This window comes from Lissotriton vulgaris, chromosome 12 (genome assembly GCF_964263255.1).
Source record: "Lissotriton vulgaris chromosome 12, aLisVul1.2, whole genome shotgun sequence".
In the NCBI taxonomy this organism is placed as follows: domain Eukaryota; kingdom Metazoa; phylum Chordata; class Amphibia; order Caudata; family Salamandridae; genus Lissotriton; species Lissotriton vulgaris.
This window is the reverse complement of record NC_141700.1, coordinates 263,825,756-263,843,846: the sequence shown is the minus strand read 5'-3', so window position 1 is coordinate 263,843,846 and position 18,091 is coordinate 263,825,756. Positions and strand designations below refer to the sequence as shown.

Genomic DNA, 18,091 nt, shown 5'->3' with positions numbered 1-18,091 from the left:
CTTGATTTACTGTTCATGACAGAAACATGGCTTGATCCCAACTGTGACCCTGATATTATACAGGCCTTACCAGAGAACTATCAGATGGTCCGCCTGGATAGACCGAAAGGTAGAGGAGGTGGAATTGCGATTGCCTTTAAACAACAGTGGGCCTGTAAACTTGAATCAATCTGTTTGGCAAGCTGTGAGGCAGGCTTTTTCACCATAACAATTGACGGTAATATAACTTTAAAAGGCCTGTTAGTCTACCGCCAACCAGGTCCTTTGTCTAGATTCAAAGGCAATCTGCTAGAGTGTATCACGGAAACAGCGCTTAGAAGTGATAAGTTTTTGCTTTTAGGTGACTTAAATACTCATCTAGATGATCCACTAGACAAAGGAGCGATGGAGCTCTGTGAGGAATTGAATACCCTACAACTAGAACTCAAGGGCCAGCTTCCCACACACAACCGTGGGCATCTGTTAGATCCCATATTCGCTAACTGGGAGGATGTCCGGGCTGCACCCCCAGAGCCCCTGCCCTGGACAGATCATTTCCTTGTCCCGTTTGACATTCACCTGCCTAAACACAAAGCTCATGCCACCGCCCCTCTCAATTACCCTCGTCGAAGGTGGGCAACATTCTCCTTGCCAGAGTTTAATAGGGCTCTCATGGCGGAAGGGCCCCCAGGAGGCCAGGATGTGACAATAGCAAATAAATTGCTTAATGATCGCATCACAGCCGCCCTGGACTGTACAGCCCCATTGGGTCGGCCAAAAAAAGGTGCCCACAGACAGACAACCGCTCCCTGGTTTGGGGAGGCACTGCGTCTCGCCAAAAGGGACTGTAAGCGGGCAGAGAGACAATGGAGAGTGGCATATGATGACTCGATGAAAGAGGTCTATCATATCAAGAGACGTATCTATCATAATAGAATCCGTATTGAGAAAGCTACATACTATGCAGACAGAATCCAGAGAGCAGAGAATTCTGCCAAGGAACTGTTTAGTATATATAAGTCCCTAGCCACCCCTAAAACTGCGAGTCTAGATAAAGATCTCTCAGTAGCAGCATGCAATCGCATCGCTACTTATTTTGGAGATAAAGTATCTAAAATATATGCTGCTTTCCCTGAAATGCCTCATGCAGCGGAAGAGCCAATGGACCTAGCAGCAGAGGAAGATGATGGTAATCAGTTACTTAACTTTATCACCCCTTCACCGGAAGAGCTAATCAAAATCTGTAGGTCTGTTAAATCTGGTTCCCCTCGAGATCCCGCACCCCCTAAAAGATTGAGCAACAGCTTGGAGACCTTGGAACCCTACATCAGGCATGTGCTAGATGTCTCTTTCCGTTCCAGTTCTATACCCGAGGACTGGAAACAGGCTGTGGTGCTTCCCCTCCGCAAGAAGCCTAACATTAGCTTTGAGAATTTGGACAATTTGCGCCCCATCTCCCTGCTGCCCTACCTCTCCAAGGTAGCGGAGAAGGTGGCAAACAAACAGCTAATGACATATGTAGAGGAAGGCAACCATCTTCATCCTACCCAATTTGGATTCCGGCCCCGTCATTCGACGGAGTCCGCCCTTCTGAGGGCTACTGAAGCCCTCCGGCAGGGTGCTGACGAGGGACAAACAATGGCGCTAATTTTACTAGATCTTAGCGCCGCGTTCGACACTGTGGCACATTCCATCCTGCTACAGTGTCTGGACAAGGTTGGGGTGAAAGGGGCAGCGTTGAAATGGATTTATTCATTTCTCACTGGCCGGGGTTTCCAAGTGAGGCAGGGTGACCACTACTCGGAGCGAATTCCTTTGGACCAGGGGGTGCCGCAGGGCTCGTCCCTGAGTCCAACACTCTTTAATCTTTATGTCGCTCCAATTGCCACCTTAGTAGAGAGTCACGGCCTCAGCTTGGTGTCGTATGCCGATGACACGCAGCTGGTTATCTCCCTATCGCGCGCACCCGATCTTTCGGCGGACATCTTCAGAGCATGCATGCAAGACCTGGCTGCCTGGATGTCCGCCAACTGCCTCAAGCTTAATGGAGGCAAGACCGAGGTGCTGGTCGTGGGGGGCCGCCAGTCTGCGTGGACGTCGGCATGGTGGCCATCTTCCCTGGGCCCAACACCCACCCCTTGCCAAAAAGCAAGGAATCTGGGCATTTGGTTTGATGCCGCCCTCACCTTTGGCCCTCAGATCAATCAGGTGGTGGGACAATGCTTTGGGACCCTCAAAAGCCTCAGAAAGACGCTGAAGTTTTTGCCTGTGAGAGCCCGACAGACCTTGGTACATGCACTAGTCACTTCGAAGATGGACTATGGCAATCTTCTGTATTTAGGTACCCTGGAGAAGAATCTCAGCCGCTTACAGGTCCTACAGAACGCTGCTGCACGACTGGTGCTTAGATTACCCAGAAGAGCTGCTTCTGCAGCGGCTCTCCGGTCCTTGCACTGGCTCCCGGTCAGAAGCAGGGTAGAATTCAAAGCACTCTGCACGTGCCATCGGATCATTCATGGGAAATCCCCTCTCCCTCTACAAGGACTCTTGACACCTTATGATCCTCCCCGCTCTCTAAGATCTTCTGGCTCTGGACTCCTGGCTGTCCCTAAGGTATCCAGAGCTCGGATGGGGGGTAGATCTTTTAGATACCTTGCAGCCGCCAGATGGAATCAGCTGCCCATGGCGCTACGACTAGAGCCATCTGAGTCAATTTTCAGAGCTAAGCTCAAAACTGCTCTATTCGCCCAGTAGGTGTGCCGCTTTTGTAGGGTCCAGGAATAAAGTAGCTCCTCAGCGCGGGGACACGCCGCTGTGCGTCACCATGCGCTTTACAAAACCCCAAAATAGAAATAGGCTCAGTCATCTTTCAAGTGGCTCAGTGCCATTCCTAAAATCCCTCCATGCCTACCTCGGCTCCACCAGATAGAGAGAGTAGTCACCTGGATAATATAGGCAAAAGATTTTCATATTTATCCGTCATTACTGTCCATGCTGCCAATACCCTGGCCCTCTTGGGCCAATATCATCGGCAAATGTGGCTCAACATCGGTGCCCTTATAGACCTAAGGCCAGAGGTTAGAAAATCAGAGGCAAAAACAATTCTAAAAGAAGGGGAAAGAGCATCCTCTGAGATAATTGACTGCACTATGGATATAATTTCAACTGGCTTGCGCCAGCTCACAGGGGCTGCTGTTTTAAAGTGACCGGGTTTGCTGAAAGCAACATCTTTCCAGCCTGAGGTTCAGTCAAAAATACTGGATATGTCCCATGATGGGAACACACTCTCGTTGGGGACGGCGGCTGCACAATACTTTGAGGTCTACGCGAACACACGCTCATCACTACTGATAGAGTGGAATGCTTTTAAGGTGGTTGCCAGAGGACACTGTCTAGGCAAACAGGCTGGCATGTGCAGGCAGTTGGAGATAGACCTCACTGTGGTGGAGAAAAAACTAGGTTCCCTCGAAAGGGAGGCAGTGGAGGGCTCACAAGAGAGGTTGATTAGTAACAAGAAGGAACATGCCACCTCCAAAAGAGGCTTCGCTGCCTTAATTATGCGGCACACTCAGCGCGCACACATCATCTGGGTGACAAGGCTGGTAGGCTTTTAGCCTGGCTGATTCGTCAGGGGGATGTTATATCGCCCATTACATCCCTAGGGTCACCATTAGGAGAGAGGGTTTATTCACACAAGTTATACATCACGAATTTACAAAACATTATACTGCACTGTATAAGTCCCGGATTCAAGCTACTAGTGCCGATATTTGCAATTACCTAGTAAATATTACCCTACCACAGGTCACGACTGAGCAACGGTCTGAGCTGAATGACCCAATAATACTGGAGGAAATTAGGACAAGCGTACGTGCACTGGCTAATGGTAAAACTCCGGGTCCCGGGCGTTCTGCCTGTGGAGTTTTGTACGGCTTATGCAGAGGTGCTGGCACCCCAGCTAGAGAAGGTTTATGAAACTGCCATAGAGGACTCTACCCTCTCTGATACGCAGAATGAAGCGTTGCTGATTTCTCTTTCCTAAACCCGGCAGAGACCCCGAAATGCTGGGTTCATACAGACCGCTGGCCCTGCTTAATGCTGATTACAAGGTCCTAGCATCCATAATAGCTGCATGCCTGGCCCTACTAGTGCGGACTTTAGTGCATACAGACCAGAACGGATTTGTTCCCACTAGAAGCACATTGCTTAATATAAGAAGGCTTTTTAGGGTACAGCGCTACGCTACAGATATCTGGCCCCGTTCCAGATGTCTTGCAATAGGCATTTGCCTCTCTGGAGTGGCCATATCTTTTCGAGGTATTGCGTAAATACGGGCTAGACAACAGGTTTTTACAAATGGTGCAGTTGCTGTATAAATGTCCAACTGTTAGAGTTTGGACGGGTCAGCTCATATCGAAAAGAATACAGTTGCATAGCGGCAGCAGACAAGGCTGCCCCCTGTCCCTGGTTCTGTTTTCTCTTGCCATGGAGCCGTTGGCCACACGACTCCGCAGAGGGGGTGTGGAGTGGGGCATCCAACTGATAGATGGCTTACATACTGTCTCATTGTATGCTGATGATCTACTACTGTACCTAAAGGACCTACATAACATCCCCGTTATGATAGCAGACACACTTCAGGAACTTGAGACAGTGTCGGGTCTCCAAGTGAATTGGGCAAAATCCGGCCTGTATCCATTTCATGGCGACACGGTCGAAATACACGTACGCATGAACAACTCCTCTCTCAGATGGTATTCAAATACGTTTCGATATTTAGGTATCCTTATCTACAGGAATCCCATGGATGTAATAGAAGGCAATCTGATTAGGGCAATATCTGCTGTCAGAGCTCAAATTCAATTCTGGAAGTCACTCCCTTTGAATGTGATGGTCAGAATCACACTGATTAAGATGATACTATTACCGAAATTATTGTACTACTTTTCGAACCTCCCAGTCTATGTCCCGACCAAAATCTTTAGTGAACTTGAGCAACTAACCAGAGATCTTATTTGGATCAAGGGCCGGCCCCACATTGCACTGTGGAAATTATATGCCCCCACAAGTAGAGGAGGATTGGCAGTTCCTCATAAGGAATTGTATTATTTGGCGGTGCAATTACAATGGGTTACGAGATGGATCGCAGGGAAGGGTTTAAAAGACAAAGCCACTGGACAACCGCAATGGTCTCAATCCCAACTATACAATTTTTCCCATCCCATTACTCGATCAAAGTGCCTGTTACAGATGTGTGTGGCCTTGGCACATCGGTGCTACAAGAGGAGCCTATATCTCACAAAGGATATAACCCTATGCCCTGTCAATTCCACTTTTAGGAACGCCTAGGGGTGCACTGAGCACCTCTAACGGAACACTTGTACATTGGCACAAAGCAGGATTAAGTACATTGGGCGATCTTAGGCAGAAGGCGCTCCGATACCATTTGAGAATTTAGTAATTGATTATGACTTACCCACCGGTCAATTCCTATTACACAATTCAATTACGAGATCGCTCTCCACGGCATGGGGCGATATCACTGCTGAATTGGAGACACATCTCCTAATGCAATATTTACATGTTATGGGCAATGGAACACATATAGTGCATTGGCTGGTTGAAGTTTTACTCACCCACGAAATGAAACCCATGACAGCCCTCCGATTACGATGGGAAGTGGACAGGGGAATACAATAGGACACGCTGCTAGCAAACCCCACTACTGTTCCAAGAAACGCCAAGTTTAAACTAATTCAGATGTATATAACTCAAAGGGCATACCTTTCCCCGGACAAATTAAGCAAATACTTTCATACCAACACAGCGGCATGCCCACACTGTCTGCAGATAGATGCGGACCTCCTGCACATGCTTTGGTTTTGTACCTCCATATCTACTTACTGGCAGGAAGTCATCGCAGCACTCGAAATATGCATCGACAAGACAACCACACATACATGGGAGGTCTGGATATTAGGCCTTTATCCTAGATCAAAGGAAAATAGGGTTACTTCGAGATTTACTGACCTAGGATTGGTAGTTGCAAAGAGGTTAATAACCAAGAGATGGAAGCACACTGATCCTCCAGCTGTTATTAGTTGGAGAAAATCACTCCTGGTGTGGGCACAAGCTGAAAGCACATCACTACACAGGGAGGAAATAGCTGGGCTACTCAAATACCCTTTTGCGCAGTATTGGGACAAATGCTGTTAGATTTAACACAAATGGATAGGGAGGAGGGAGGCTCTTCGCCGGTAGCAGATGTGGGAGGCGAGGCTGCAGGCCCACAGGCACACAGTGATATGGGCTCAGGATGAGGCCATAGACTACCTAGGGGAAAAGGGCCTTAGACATTTCACATCAATGGTACTAGTGGGAGGGCATAGACAAAGCCGGGGCAGCTCTGTGGGACCTAACAAAGATGACGGAAGAGGTATGGATACACTGTACTTGAAAAGTATGCTCTATATACACACCGATGATACCAATTATTTTAGATGCTGACTCAGAAACGCAAATGTTTTAAGTAACTACAAGACCACATTAGGAACTACGGACCATGTGGTATGTCCATATTTTTTCAAATATTCCACCATCATATGTGTTCACGTTGCTCTAATTGTTAGGCACTTTTAGACTACTAAAAAGGCACTTTATGACCTCCACTGCTACTTTCATGTTTTTATAAGTGGTATTCTAGTGTATACTTCATCATGCAAGTATCTGCCCACCTTGTACTCTGCTATTTTCCTATACAGGCAATCAGACCTTGGTAATAATGTCCTAATTAGATTTCACATGAATGAATTTCATCCAATTGTTGGATTTATAATACAACTTAACGTTTATGTGTATAGATGAAATATTTGCACGCACGTATCTACCAATGTGATAATTAGAGGTTTAAGCCACACCCCTCTAACCTTAGTCCATTATACCCGTTTTATCAGGTCCCCTGCCCCTTCCCTGGTCCTGATGAAGACCCCGCAGCAAGGTTAATTCTTCCTGCAGTCTCAGAGGGTCGAAACGTTGACGGCTTGTTTCCCATTTCGGCAACCACACATATGAAAATTTGCATATACTGTGTATTATGTGTTGTATGCTTTTTTCGAATAATGTCGCCATACGATTATGGCACCCATTGCTATATGTTTTATAGCTAAAAAGTTCTGAACTATTGATTTTACTGTCACAAAATCCCACCACTCCCCTACCTTTCACTATCACTTCCCTCTCCTCCCTGGGGCACTGTATGACCTTTAATACAGTTGACTATTTGTTTGGCTACGTGTATTAATTACACTAGATCCCACAGTGAATAAAACTCGGTGGATCAAAATAATTGTTTTGGATCAATTCTTGTGAAATGTATTATATGCTTTCCACTCACACTGGGACCCCTTCCTCTTAACTCTATATACACACCGATCCAAGAGAGACAAGTAGACAATGGTTTTGTTAGTTTGTTATAGTATAAAAGTATATTAAACGGATGTTTACGTATAATATCGGATGGAGGAATAGAATAGATACCCAACTCAATTGATATGTCTCGACAATGAATGAATGAATGAATCGGTTCTTATATGTGCGCGAACTTAGCCCAATGGGCGTCAAGGCGCCTAATTCAAATGCGGAAGACAGAATAACTACCAAGTCCTATTTGATCATGGGTAGGCCCTCTTGAAAAAGTAGGTTTTGAGGGCCTTTTTAAAAGACTCAATGGTCGGGAGAGTTTTTATTTCTGTGGGGATGGAATTCCACAGCTGCGGAGCAACCACAGAGAAGGCTCTGGAGCCCCATCTGGCAAGTTTGAAGCGAGGAACGACCAGTTGACATAGTCCCGCAGATCGGAGGTTTCTTGAAGGAACATAGCGCGTAAGAAGAGATCCGATAGCAGTGGAAGGACCATCCTTCAGTGCTCTGTGGGTCAGACAGAGAATTTTAAAGGCAATTCTATGCTGAACCGGAAGCCAGTGGAGCTCCTTCCTGGCTGAGGTGGCTGAGGATGCTTTCGGAAGCTCCAGAACAAAGCGAGCTGCAGCGTTCTGGAGAATCTGCAGACGATGTATCAGTCCTTTATTGGCTTCCATGTACAGGGAGTTACAGTAGTCCAGCCTTGAACCAACCAGGGCGACTGCAACCTGTTTACGCGCCTGGGGGGAAAGGTAACCACGGATTTTATTGAGCGTACTGATCAAGCCCCAGCAGGTGGCCACGGTCCAATTGACTTGCAGGGACATAGAGAGCGCGGTGTCGAATAATACTCCAAGATTTCTGGCGGAAGGGGAGGGAGTGGGGCAGTTGCCAAGAGAAGAAGGCCACCACTCGCTCGACCACAGATTTTGATTCTTCCCAAACACCAACACCTCCGTTTTTTCGCCGTTTAGTTTGAGGGAGTTTATAGTCATCCAGTCTGCCACAGACTGCATGCAAACCCTGAAACTAGCGGCTGCTGTAGTGACAGAGGTGTAGGTTAGAGATACCATAATCTGGGTATCGTCTGCGTAGGATACCACCTCCATCCCCTGAGATTTAACCAGTCTTGCAAGGGGGGCCACATAGATGTTAAACAGGGTCGGACTCAAGGCCGACCCTTGTGGCACCCCACACTGCAATGACTTGGCAGGGGAGAGGTGGTTCCCAAGCATAACTCTCTGTTCCCTTTCGGTCAGGAAGGAATTTAAGAGACTCAGGGCCGGTCCTGAAACACCAGCTTCCCTCAGCCGAGATGTAAGAATGGCGGGGGATAGGGTGTCGAACGCGGCCGTGAGATCTAAAAGGACCAGAACAGTAGTTTGGCCAGAGTCTACCTTGCGTCGGATGTTATGACAATGAAAATGACTTTCTCCTTTTCTTATTTCCATTTTGTCATAACTATTGTACTTTATTACCGTTCATTACAAATGTATTTGCTGTTATCCTGTAACTCAGCAAAAATCGAAAATGCTAATAAAGATACTAAAAACATTTTTTTTAAATGATGGCAAAGCACTCTTTGGAAAACACGTGGACGATGCTTTACAGGTCATAAAGGTGGATACCAACCCTGCAAAATCGTTTGGCATCCTGCAGTTAAGGAAAGTTTCCTTATGGGGAGCACGGGGAAGAGCTTCTGCTTCATATAGAGGAGATTAACAATGCTTTCAGGAATACCAACCCTACCAACAACAGTATAGGCCATCCTACCAGTAGCAGCCCCGTCGACCAACTCCTGCGGCCCCCTATAACAAATAAGGGCCGAGGAGGGAACAGACCAACCAGGGTAGAGACACCAATAGGAAACAGTGACCCCTTTCAAGTGCTTGTTACACCCAAAACTATGCAAGCTGAGGGTGCAAACATTTTCAACTTCTCCCACCAGTGTCGGAAAATAACATCAGACGGATGGGTTTTAGATCCTGGAGTTTATTAAGCAGCCACCAACCACTCCACCAAGTCTTCACTTACTCCAGAAGGAAGCCCTCACCATGTTGAGCAAAGGAGCAATAGAAAAAATCCCCCACTCCCAAAAGGGAATGTGTTTCTTCTCCTATTTTTATCTCATAAAAAGAAACCAGGGGAATGGTGATGTATTTTGGATCTCTGAAAATTAAACACATTTCTATTAAAACAATCCTTTCACATTGTTTCCCCTCCATACATCCTGCATCTCCTCAACCACTTAGACTACGTGACAACCCTGTATTTACAGGATGCGTATTTTCATATTCCCATACTTCTCAAACGTCGCACATTTCTAAGATTCACTGTAGCTCGCACCCACTACTAGTTCAAAGCCCTCCTATTCCACCTCAAATCCGCTCCCCGTAACTTCATGAAATGCATGGCCCCTGTGGCAGCTTCCCTTGGGAAAGATGGCAATCAGGTATTCCAATACCTCGACGACTAGCTTTTAAAAGCACCAACAGCTAGTCAAGCATCAATAGCCAAAGAAGCTTGCCTAACATTGTTTAGCAACGTATCTCTCACTGTCAACCGCTAAAAATCAGTATCTTTTCCATCAAGAAGGATAATATTCCTGGAAGTGGCTTTAGATACCATCCAAGACAAATATTTTCTATCTCAGGACAGGACAACAAAACTTAAACTAAGACTCAAACTGCTAGGACATAAGTCAGTTTCAGTACTTCTACTGAAATTGCTCCTAGGGATGTTGTCCTCTGCAATAAATCTAGTCCCTTTCTCCCACCTAAAAATGAGGCCTCTACAAGAGGAACTAGACAAGCAATAGATGCAGACGCAGGTAACATTCAACGATCTAGTGAAGATCATGCCAGGCATGACAGGAGCTCTAATCTGGTGATCACAACCCACCATCTTTCCAAAAGTCTCACATTCCTGCCTTTAATAACTAATTTCATAATGACTATGGATGCCTCCTTATAGAACTAGGGCAGCCACTTCAAGACGTGCAGATCCAGGGAAAGTGGTGCTTTGTTCAAAGGACAATGCAGATCAATCGACTGGAGCTCAACACAATATTTCTCACTCTCCAAGCTTTCCTACCACGGATTTGTCAGTATTCATTTGCACAGAAAATACCACCAGCATACATTACATAAGCAAGCAAGGGGGCACAAGATCGCTAGCCCTTTCCAGGAAATCTCTGGAAATCAGGGCTGGGTTATGATACACAGGATAGCACTTTGGGCAGAACACGTTCCAGGGACAAAACATCTCTTAGCATAAACGCTAAGCAGAACATGAACCAGCTGCCACAAATGAGATCTAGACCAGTTGGCACTAAACAAGATCTCCTACATCTGGGGTAAGCCGGTGCTAGATCTCTTTGCCACAAAGAGAACTGGAAATGCACATTGGTATCCACATCCAGGGTCGGGGGGAATGCATTTTCGATCAGATGCATACGCTTTTCCCTCTGATACCTTTAATTAAAAAAGTTCCTCCGCAAGTTGATGGCAGAGGGATGTTATTTAATCCTGGTAACCCCCCGGATGACCCAGACAGCATTGTTTCACAGAGCTGCTCCTGTTGTCAGAAGCCAACCACATTCACAGGAAGCTATCCAGGACACTGTTGACTACGAGCCAAGGTCAGATCCTTCATCCAGACCCAACTTCTTGCCACTTATGCACATTGCTCTTGAATTCCATGAGTTCACAGATCTGAATATCTCTCAGGATTGCAGAGACATCCTTGCTAAAGCCAGAGCGGACATCCCTACAAAAACGAATAGATTGAAATGTGAACATTTCTGTTTATGGTGCCAGAAGTCAAATGTACATCTTATTCAGGCATCACCAGAGTAAATATTACCTTATCACCTTTCGCTAGCGCAATCAGGCTTGGTACATGCATCAATTAGGTATATCTTGTTGAAATATCAAGATACAGATCCTCTTCCAATTCTCTCTCCTTTTGGTCAAACAGGATCATTAAGCAATTCATGAAAGTACTGTTCAGGGTTTTCCCTCCAATAAGGGCTCATGCCCCTGTGTGGCAGCTCAATGCTGTTTTAGAGCAACCCATGAAGAGTCCATTTGAATCAACACACCAAGTGGACCTCAAGTTTGTGTCATGGAAAGTCACACTGCTGCTGGCATTAACATCCGCTAGAAAGATGAGCAAAGTACAGACATTTACAACTAATGAACCTTTCTCAGAACCCTTCAGAAATGTATTCCCACGGTCCCTTCAGATTTTCATCTAAATGAACCAATGATATTGTGAACTTTCTTTCCAAATCTGCAGTCACCAGCAGAAAGATCCCTACATACATTAGATGTTAAAAGATGTCTAAAGTTCTATTGGCATCGCACAGAGCAGGAACACAGATCAACTGTTGATAGCATATGTAAATACTTGTTTTGTGCACCAGTCACAAAGGCAACCATCGTTCGATGGATCTTAACCGCTATCCAGTTTTGTCATTCCAAAGCTGGCAGACCATTACCTGCAAGATCAAGTTGCACTCTACTAGAGCACTCTCTACCGCAACTGCATTGTTTGCTTGAGTGCCTCTGGAGAAGATATGTTCTGCTGCAACATGGAAGAATGTGCATACATTCACGCAGCATTATTGCCTGGAATCTGCACTGCCTAGTGATTCAGCTGTTTGACAGGTGGTGCTTGACACTTATTTCAATAAGGTGAGCCTCTTTTAATTACATGTGGTTGCTTTTATATTTATACAGATAATAGTATGGATCACTGACATAATATCGAGGGACATAATATGGACTAGCAAAAATATCGGCGAAAAAATATCGACAGACAGAATATCGACTTTGTATCTACAAATAGGTAAGTACAAAAAAATCGAGTAAAAAATATTGTTTACAAAAATATAGTTTATAAAAATATCGACTTTATTAAAAACAATTTAAAATTAAATTAATATTAAAAATTAATTACTAAAATATACTTAAAAATACTTAAATTACCTTATAATAATTAAATAATTAATTAAAGTTATAAAAAAATGTTTTACAATCATATTTGTTAAAACATATATATATAGTAACATAATATAATTAAAAAATATCCAATATTATTACTGTAGGATAGCGGGAGTGTAAAAATTACTATTCCCACTCCAGAGAGTGCAACAGTAGATAAGGCGTTGGATAGCGTAGAGGTAAAAATTACTATTCCCACTCCAGAGAGTGCAACAGTAGGGAAAGCGCTGGATAGCGTAGGGGTACAAAGTAATATTCCCACTCCAGAGAGTGCAACAGTAGAGAAAGGGTTGGATAGCGTAGGGGTAAAAATTACTATTCCCACTCCAGAGAGTGCAACAGTAGAGAAAGGGTTGGATAGCGTAGGGGTAAAAATTACTATTCCCACTCCAGAGAGAGCAACAGTAGGGAAAGCGTTGGATAGCGTAGGGGTAAAAATTACTATTCACACTCCAGAGAGTGCAACAGTAGGGAAAGCGTTGGATAGCGTAGGGGTAAAAATTACTATTCCCACTCCAAAGAGTGCAACAGTAGGGAAAGCGTTGGATAGCGTAGGGGTAAAAATTACTATTCCCACTCCAGAAAGTGCAACAGTAGGTAAGGCGTTGGATAGCGTAGAGGTAAAAATTACTATTCCCACTCCAGAGAGTGCAACAGTAGGGAAAGCGTTGGATAGCGTAGGGGTCAAAATTACTATTCCCACTCCAGAGAGTGCAACAGTAGGAAAAGCGAGGGATAGTGTAGGGGTAAAAATTACTATTCCCACTGCAAAGAGTACAACAGTAGGGAAAGCGTTGGATAGCGTAGGGGTAAAAATTACTATTCCCACTCCAGTGAGTGCAACAGTAGGGAAAGTAGGTACTTCATATATTATTTAAATATATATATATATATATATTAATATCTTTAAAAAAATTAATTAAAAGTAATTACCAATTTAATATAATATAATAATTAATTAATTACAAATACTAATTTAAATTAATCATTACAATTAGTTATCTATTAACACTAATTTATTGCAAATTAACAATTAATTAATTAGTAATTAAAACGTTATTTAACAATTAAAATCTAATAAATACCCCAAACAAATTTACATATGTAGTTAGTTATAATTAAATTACTTCCCACCATATTCCCCTATAAACCCACAACCCACTACAGAAAATAAATTAGTAAAATTAACATAATTATCAATTCATCAATTTAATAAAATTAATTGTCAATTAAAATTTAATTAATTACCAAATAACAATTATTTAACAATTAATTAAAAATAAACAACAATACATATATCAACATATGCAATGAATTATAATTAAATTACTTCCCACCCTATTCCCCTATAAACCCACAACCCGCTACAGAAATTAAATTAGTTAAATTAACATAATTATCAATTAATCAATTAAATAAAATTAATTGGCAATTAAAATTTAATTAATTACAAAATAAAAATTAATTAACAATTAATTATAAACACATACCAATAAATACATTTACATATTTAATTAATTATAATTAAATTACTTCCCACCCTATTCCCCTATAAACCCACAACCCGCTACAGAATTAAATTACGCAACATTTAAATAACATTAAATTAATTAATTAAATTACATTATAACATAAATAAACACTTTTAACACATAAAATACACTATAAAAAATTCGATATTATTAAATGTTCAATATTTTTATGAATCTATATTATGTACTTTGATATTTTGACTATCTATATTTTAAAATTCAATATTATATTACTTCCTTCTAAACGATATTTTTGATGTCTATATTATGTCCATTCGATATTTTGTCCAGCCTATATTTTGTACTCGATATTATGTCCATTCGATATTTTGTAGTCGATATTTTGTCTGTTTACCAATAGTATATAGTTATCTGTTTATTCATGTACATATGGATATTCCTCTGTATAATGTTTACGTCCGCTATTGATGCTATTATCATAAGGTTTTTACAAATATTGTAACTGCTTGTTATTCTGATTCAACAGTGGTAAGTCATGTACTCTGGCGTTTTTTCAGTCTGTCCTCACTATGCGTTTTTAATATCCTGACGTCCATCTAACTATCTATTTCTCTGTTTGCTTCCCGACAGTGCCCGGCTGGGTTCACTGTAAGTAAATTCAATTTACTCTTTCACGCATGGGTTGCGTAATGGAATGAAACGCACCACGAGGTATATTCCTCATTACAAGTCCATGAATAATTAATATTCAGTGCAACTACACATATAGTTATACACCTTCACTGCTTATTTCTTCTTTTTAGATGTCCCTCACTGTCCAGTCCTGACGAGACCCCTATTCCACGGGTCGAAACGCCGTCAACGCCATAGGAAATGAACCATACAAACACAGTGTCTATGATTGTAGATAGCCACTGATTAACAATTGTCTTTATCATTGTGCTTGGTCATTTTCCTCTTCTTGTAAATATTCACAGCTGAAACCTGTATAGATCACTTATTGTCATACGTTCTTCTTTTTGTTTCGCTCACAATATCACTGGGGACACATTGCACTTTTTATATTGTGTTTATGTCGCAGATATAATTACAGTATTATCTGTTTTGCTTGAAATACAAAGAAATTGTTATAAACTGGTACAAGTGTGTTTCTCTCTTTGCCACCCTCCCTCTGATAATTGAATTGCCATTGAGCTTTTGTACTGAATAAGTATTGTACAAGTAATATGCCACAGGAACCATTGTTTTCTGGATAAATGTTATTCTGATTCAAGCATATGACTTTGAAAAATCCAATACTGGAGAAGAAAATTAGTTACTTACCTGTAACTGTAGTTCTCCGGTATTTGTATCTTTCGAAGATTCACATACAACCCACCCTCCTCTCCTTAGAGGCTTAGAGGAATTTACATTCCCTCTAGTGCTTGAAAATCTGAGGGATCAGCCTCTGTTTGGGAGCGTTCTAGAGGGTGCTGTCGTCTGATTGGCTTGAGTTTGGTTCCATTTAAAGGAGGCAGATAGGCTATTAAAGTGATTGTTCATTGCCATTATAGCCCATTGTAATGTTATGTACTACTTTATTATGGTACCGTGGGACTCCCACTTCGACAATGGGTAATGATTCAAGCATGTGAATCTATGAACGATACCAATAATGGAGAACTACGGATACAGGTAAGTAACTCATTTTTTCTCACCCAAGTTGGATCTCCACATCATCAGGTACGAGTTCCCTGCACTCATTGTTGTGTGCAAAACACTAATTATTTGGCTGATCAGAGCACACCCGGCTTATTCTGAGCATATATTCACTCCATGCACATTCATTGTTTACTTTATAGCTCCCCAGAAGTAACACTTCCCTCTGACCCTACATATTTTCATTAGGCCACATGCAACTTATGCACAATAGTCACTCATTCCATGTTCACTTGCTCATTTTGTTTGGCCAGGTAGAGCCCATCGAGAAATGGAACAAGCAGCTCTATGTCTATGAGATGCTGATTAGTCTGCTGGAAGCTGAGAACAAAGCCAAGGACAATGTGCGACGATCGGAGTCAGAGGTGAGTGACTACAGGACAGGCCACAAACTAGGACCAGGAATCTAACCCAAAGGTGAGTGACTGGGCAACGTAAGAGTCTGGTGCATCTATCTATAAAAAGTGGGAAAGAGAAGTTAAGTAACTGGAAATTGAAAGTAAAGGCAAATGACCCCAGAGTACAAATGAATGAGAAGATGAATGTAATTGAATGTGTGCTGTGCCATGACAAAGTGCACAGGAGTGTTCTCTTTTTTCTAATGGTTCTTTATTGATGTTTATTAATTTATACATTCAAAAATTTGCAACATAATAAAAGCAAAACTAACAAGGTAATCAGGCACATTCGCAAAAGGAATCAGCCTGTATCACATTTTTCTCATTTCTTAATCTCCACGGTACAGAGCTTAGATACAGTACGTATCTCAACTGACCAGAATACGTGTCGTAGTAGATCGAGTGATTTAGAATGAATCGATGGTACAAATGTTGTAGTCCTTATAAATCCTTTGAGAGTAAGGTAAGGATTATGGGTTTGCCTGGACCCGTGAAAGTGGTGAGTAATGCAGTAAGGTGAGGTGGGTTCTGGAGTTTGGAGGAAGGAGGAAGGAGTTATTGTGATTGGAACAGCGAAACGTAAGGACTGGAATATGTTTGTACCTTAAACCTGGCACAGTTCATACTCTGAGGCAACGTCTTGTTTCCACTAAGGTGCTGGACATCCTGAACTTGCGAAACCAGGAGATGCAAGACAATGAGTTGACGCTCTCCGTCTATGATACAGAGAGAAACGAGACTAGCAAGAAGCAGCGCGAGGCCATGGTAAGTATGGTTAGAAGCTGGCTACCTCCCCCATTTCACGCAGGCGCCTGGGATCCAAAGCTATGGAACTGCGAAACGCTCTTTCTTCGATGGCATCAACCCTATCCTTGGCTAGGCTTCTTTCAGCTAACATGCATGTGACCGCTTATTCGGTGGAGCCTTCTAAATTCAACTTCCGTCCTATTCTGATTTGAAGATTATGTCCAGATTTCAGTTTTTCTCCTTCCTTGTACTTCATACTTAGACTAGACCATGATTCATCTGATTTACTCCCCTCCTGCTTCTTTCCTTTCCTTTCTGAGCACAACCTTATCCTTAGTGCTCTGGAGCTTGTGCAGCTGAATAAGCGCATTAAACCTTTGCAGGATTAAGTAACACCCACAGGATACTGCAATCAGCAAGAGCTCTAAAGTCACTGCTCATTCTGCCATTATGTTTTAAAGGTTAAAGGTCATTTAATTCTTATTCTACATGCTTTTATTCACCCCAGCTCAAAAAACACACAGTGAGCCCTGCTAGTTTCCTTCTCTGCCCTTCAGCATGGACAGCATGGTGGTTTACCCAACTATAGCATGGCAGATTTGTAAATGGCACGTGCATCTGAAATGTCTGCATTTTATATCATTACGTTATTGAAGGCAGAGTGTTTACTGAACATAACAGCTTTTGCCTAAAGAAATGTGATGGACTGAGACTCAAGTCAAGCTAAATGAATTATGTATTTGCTGTTTTGGGCACATAGTACCTGTGTAGCAGTTGAAGGAACTTTTACATTTAAACTTAGGATGGATGGTCAGTTTTCAAAAGTGATTTTTTTATTTGTGGTGGCACAAGCATTGTTATTTTTATTAATACTACTACTAATAATAGTAACAGTAATCATAATATTAATAGTTAATTAGCTTCCATACAAGCCATTCCATTCTGCATCAAACACATCAAATACATCTTAAAACAGTAGGCTCGACGGTGAAACCACAAATAATACATTCTACTTAGTGCTGTAACATGACCCTTATTACGTACCATAGGAAACTTCTCAATCCTATAACCTGTTTTGGAAAGTTCTATGACATCAGCAGCTTAAATATATTGTTAATTGCATTTTATAAAAACAGGGCTCCAAATATAATTTTCCAGGTGTTTGAAAATTGTGGGCAAACCAAATTCATGTGTTTCATAAAATGTTTCAGGACAAGACAAAATAAGCAAATTTTACCATTTAATTTAAGAGACCCATTTCTTATTTGGAGTTTGCCGGACAGGGTACTCTGCTACATACTTGACGGATAACCTGTACGCTAAACTGTCAGTTCACCTGCTCTGTTTAGAG

At 42.5% G+C, this 18,091-nt stretch overlaps 1 protein-coding gene across 2 annotated transcripts in view; it reads left to right on the top strand.

Moving 5' to 3' along the window:
- The window catches only part of DRC7 (dynein regulatory complex subunit 7), a 193,886-nt gene that overhangs the window by 161,181 nt on the left and 14,614 nt on the right, over positions 1-18,091 (top strand). For both annotated transcript variants that reach the window (XM_086945007.1, XM_086945008.1), the window contains exons 14-15: positions 15,850-15,960; positions 16,648-16,758. In XM_086945007.1, the coding sequence (XP_086801133.1) occupies positions 15,850-15,960; positions 16,648-16,758 (222 nt within the window). The remainder of the gene's footprint in view (positions 1-15,849; positions 15,961-16,647; positions 16,759-18,091) is intronic.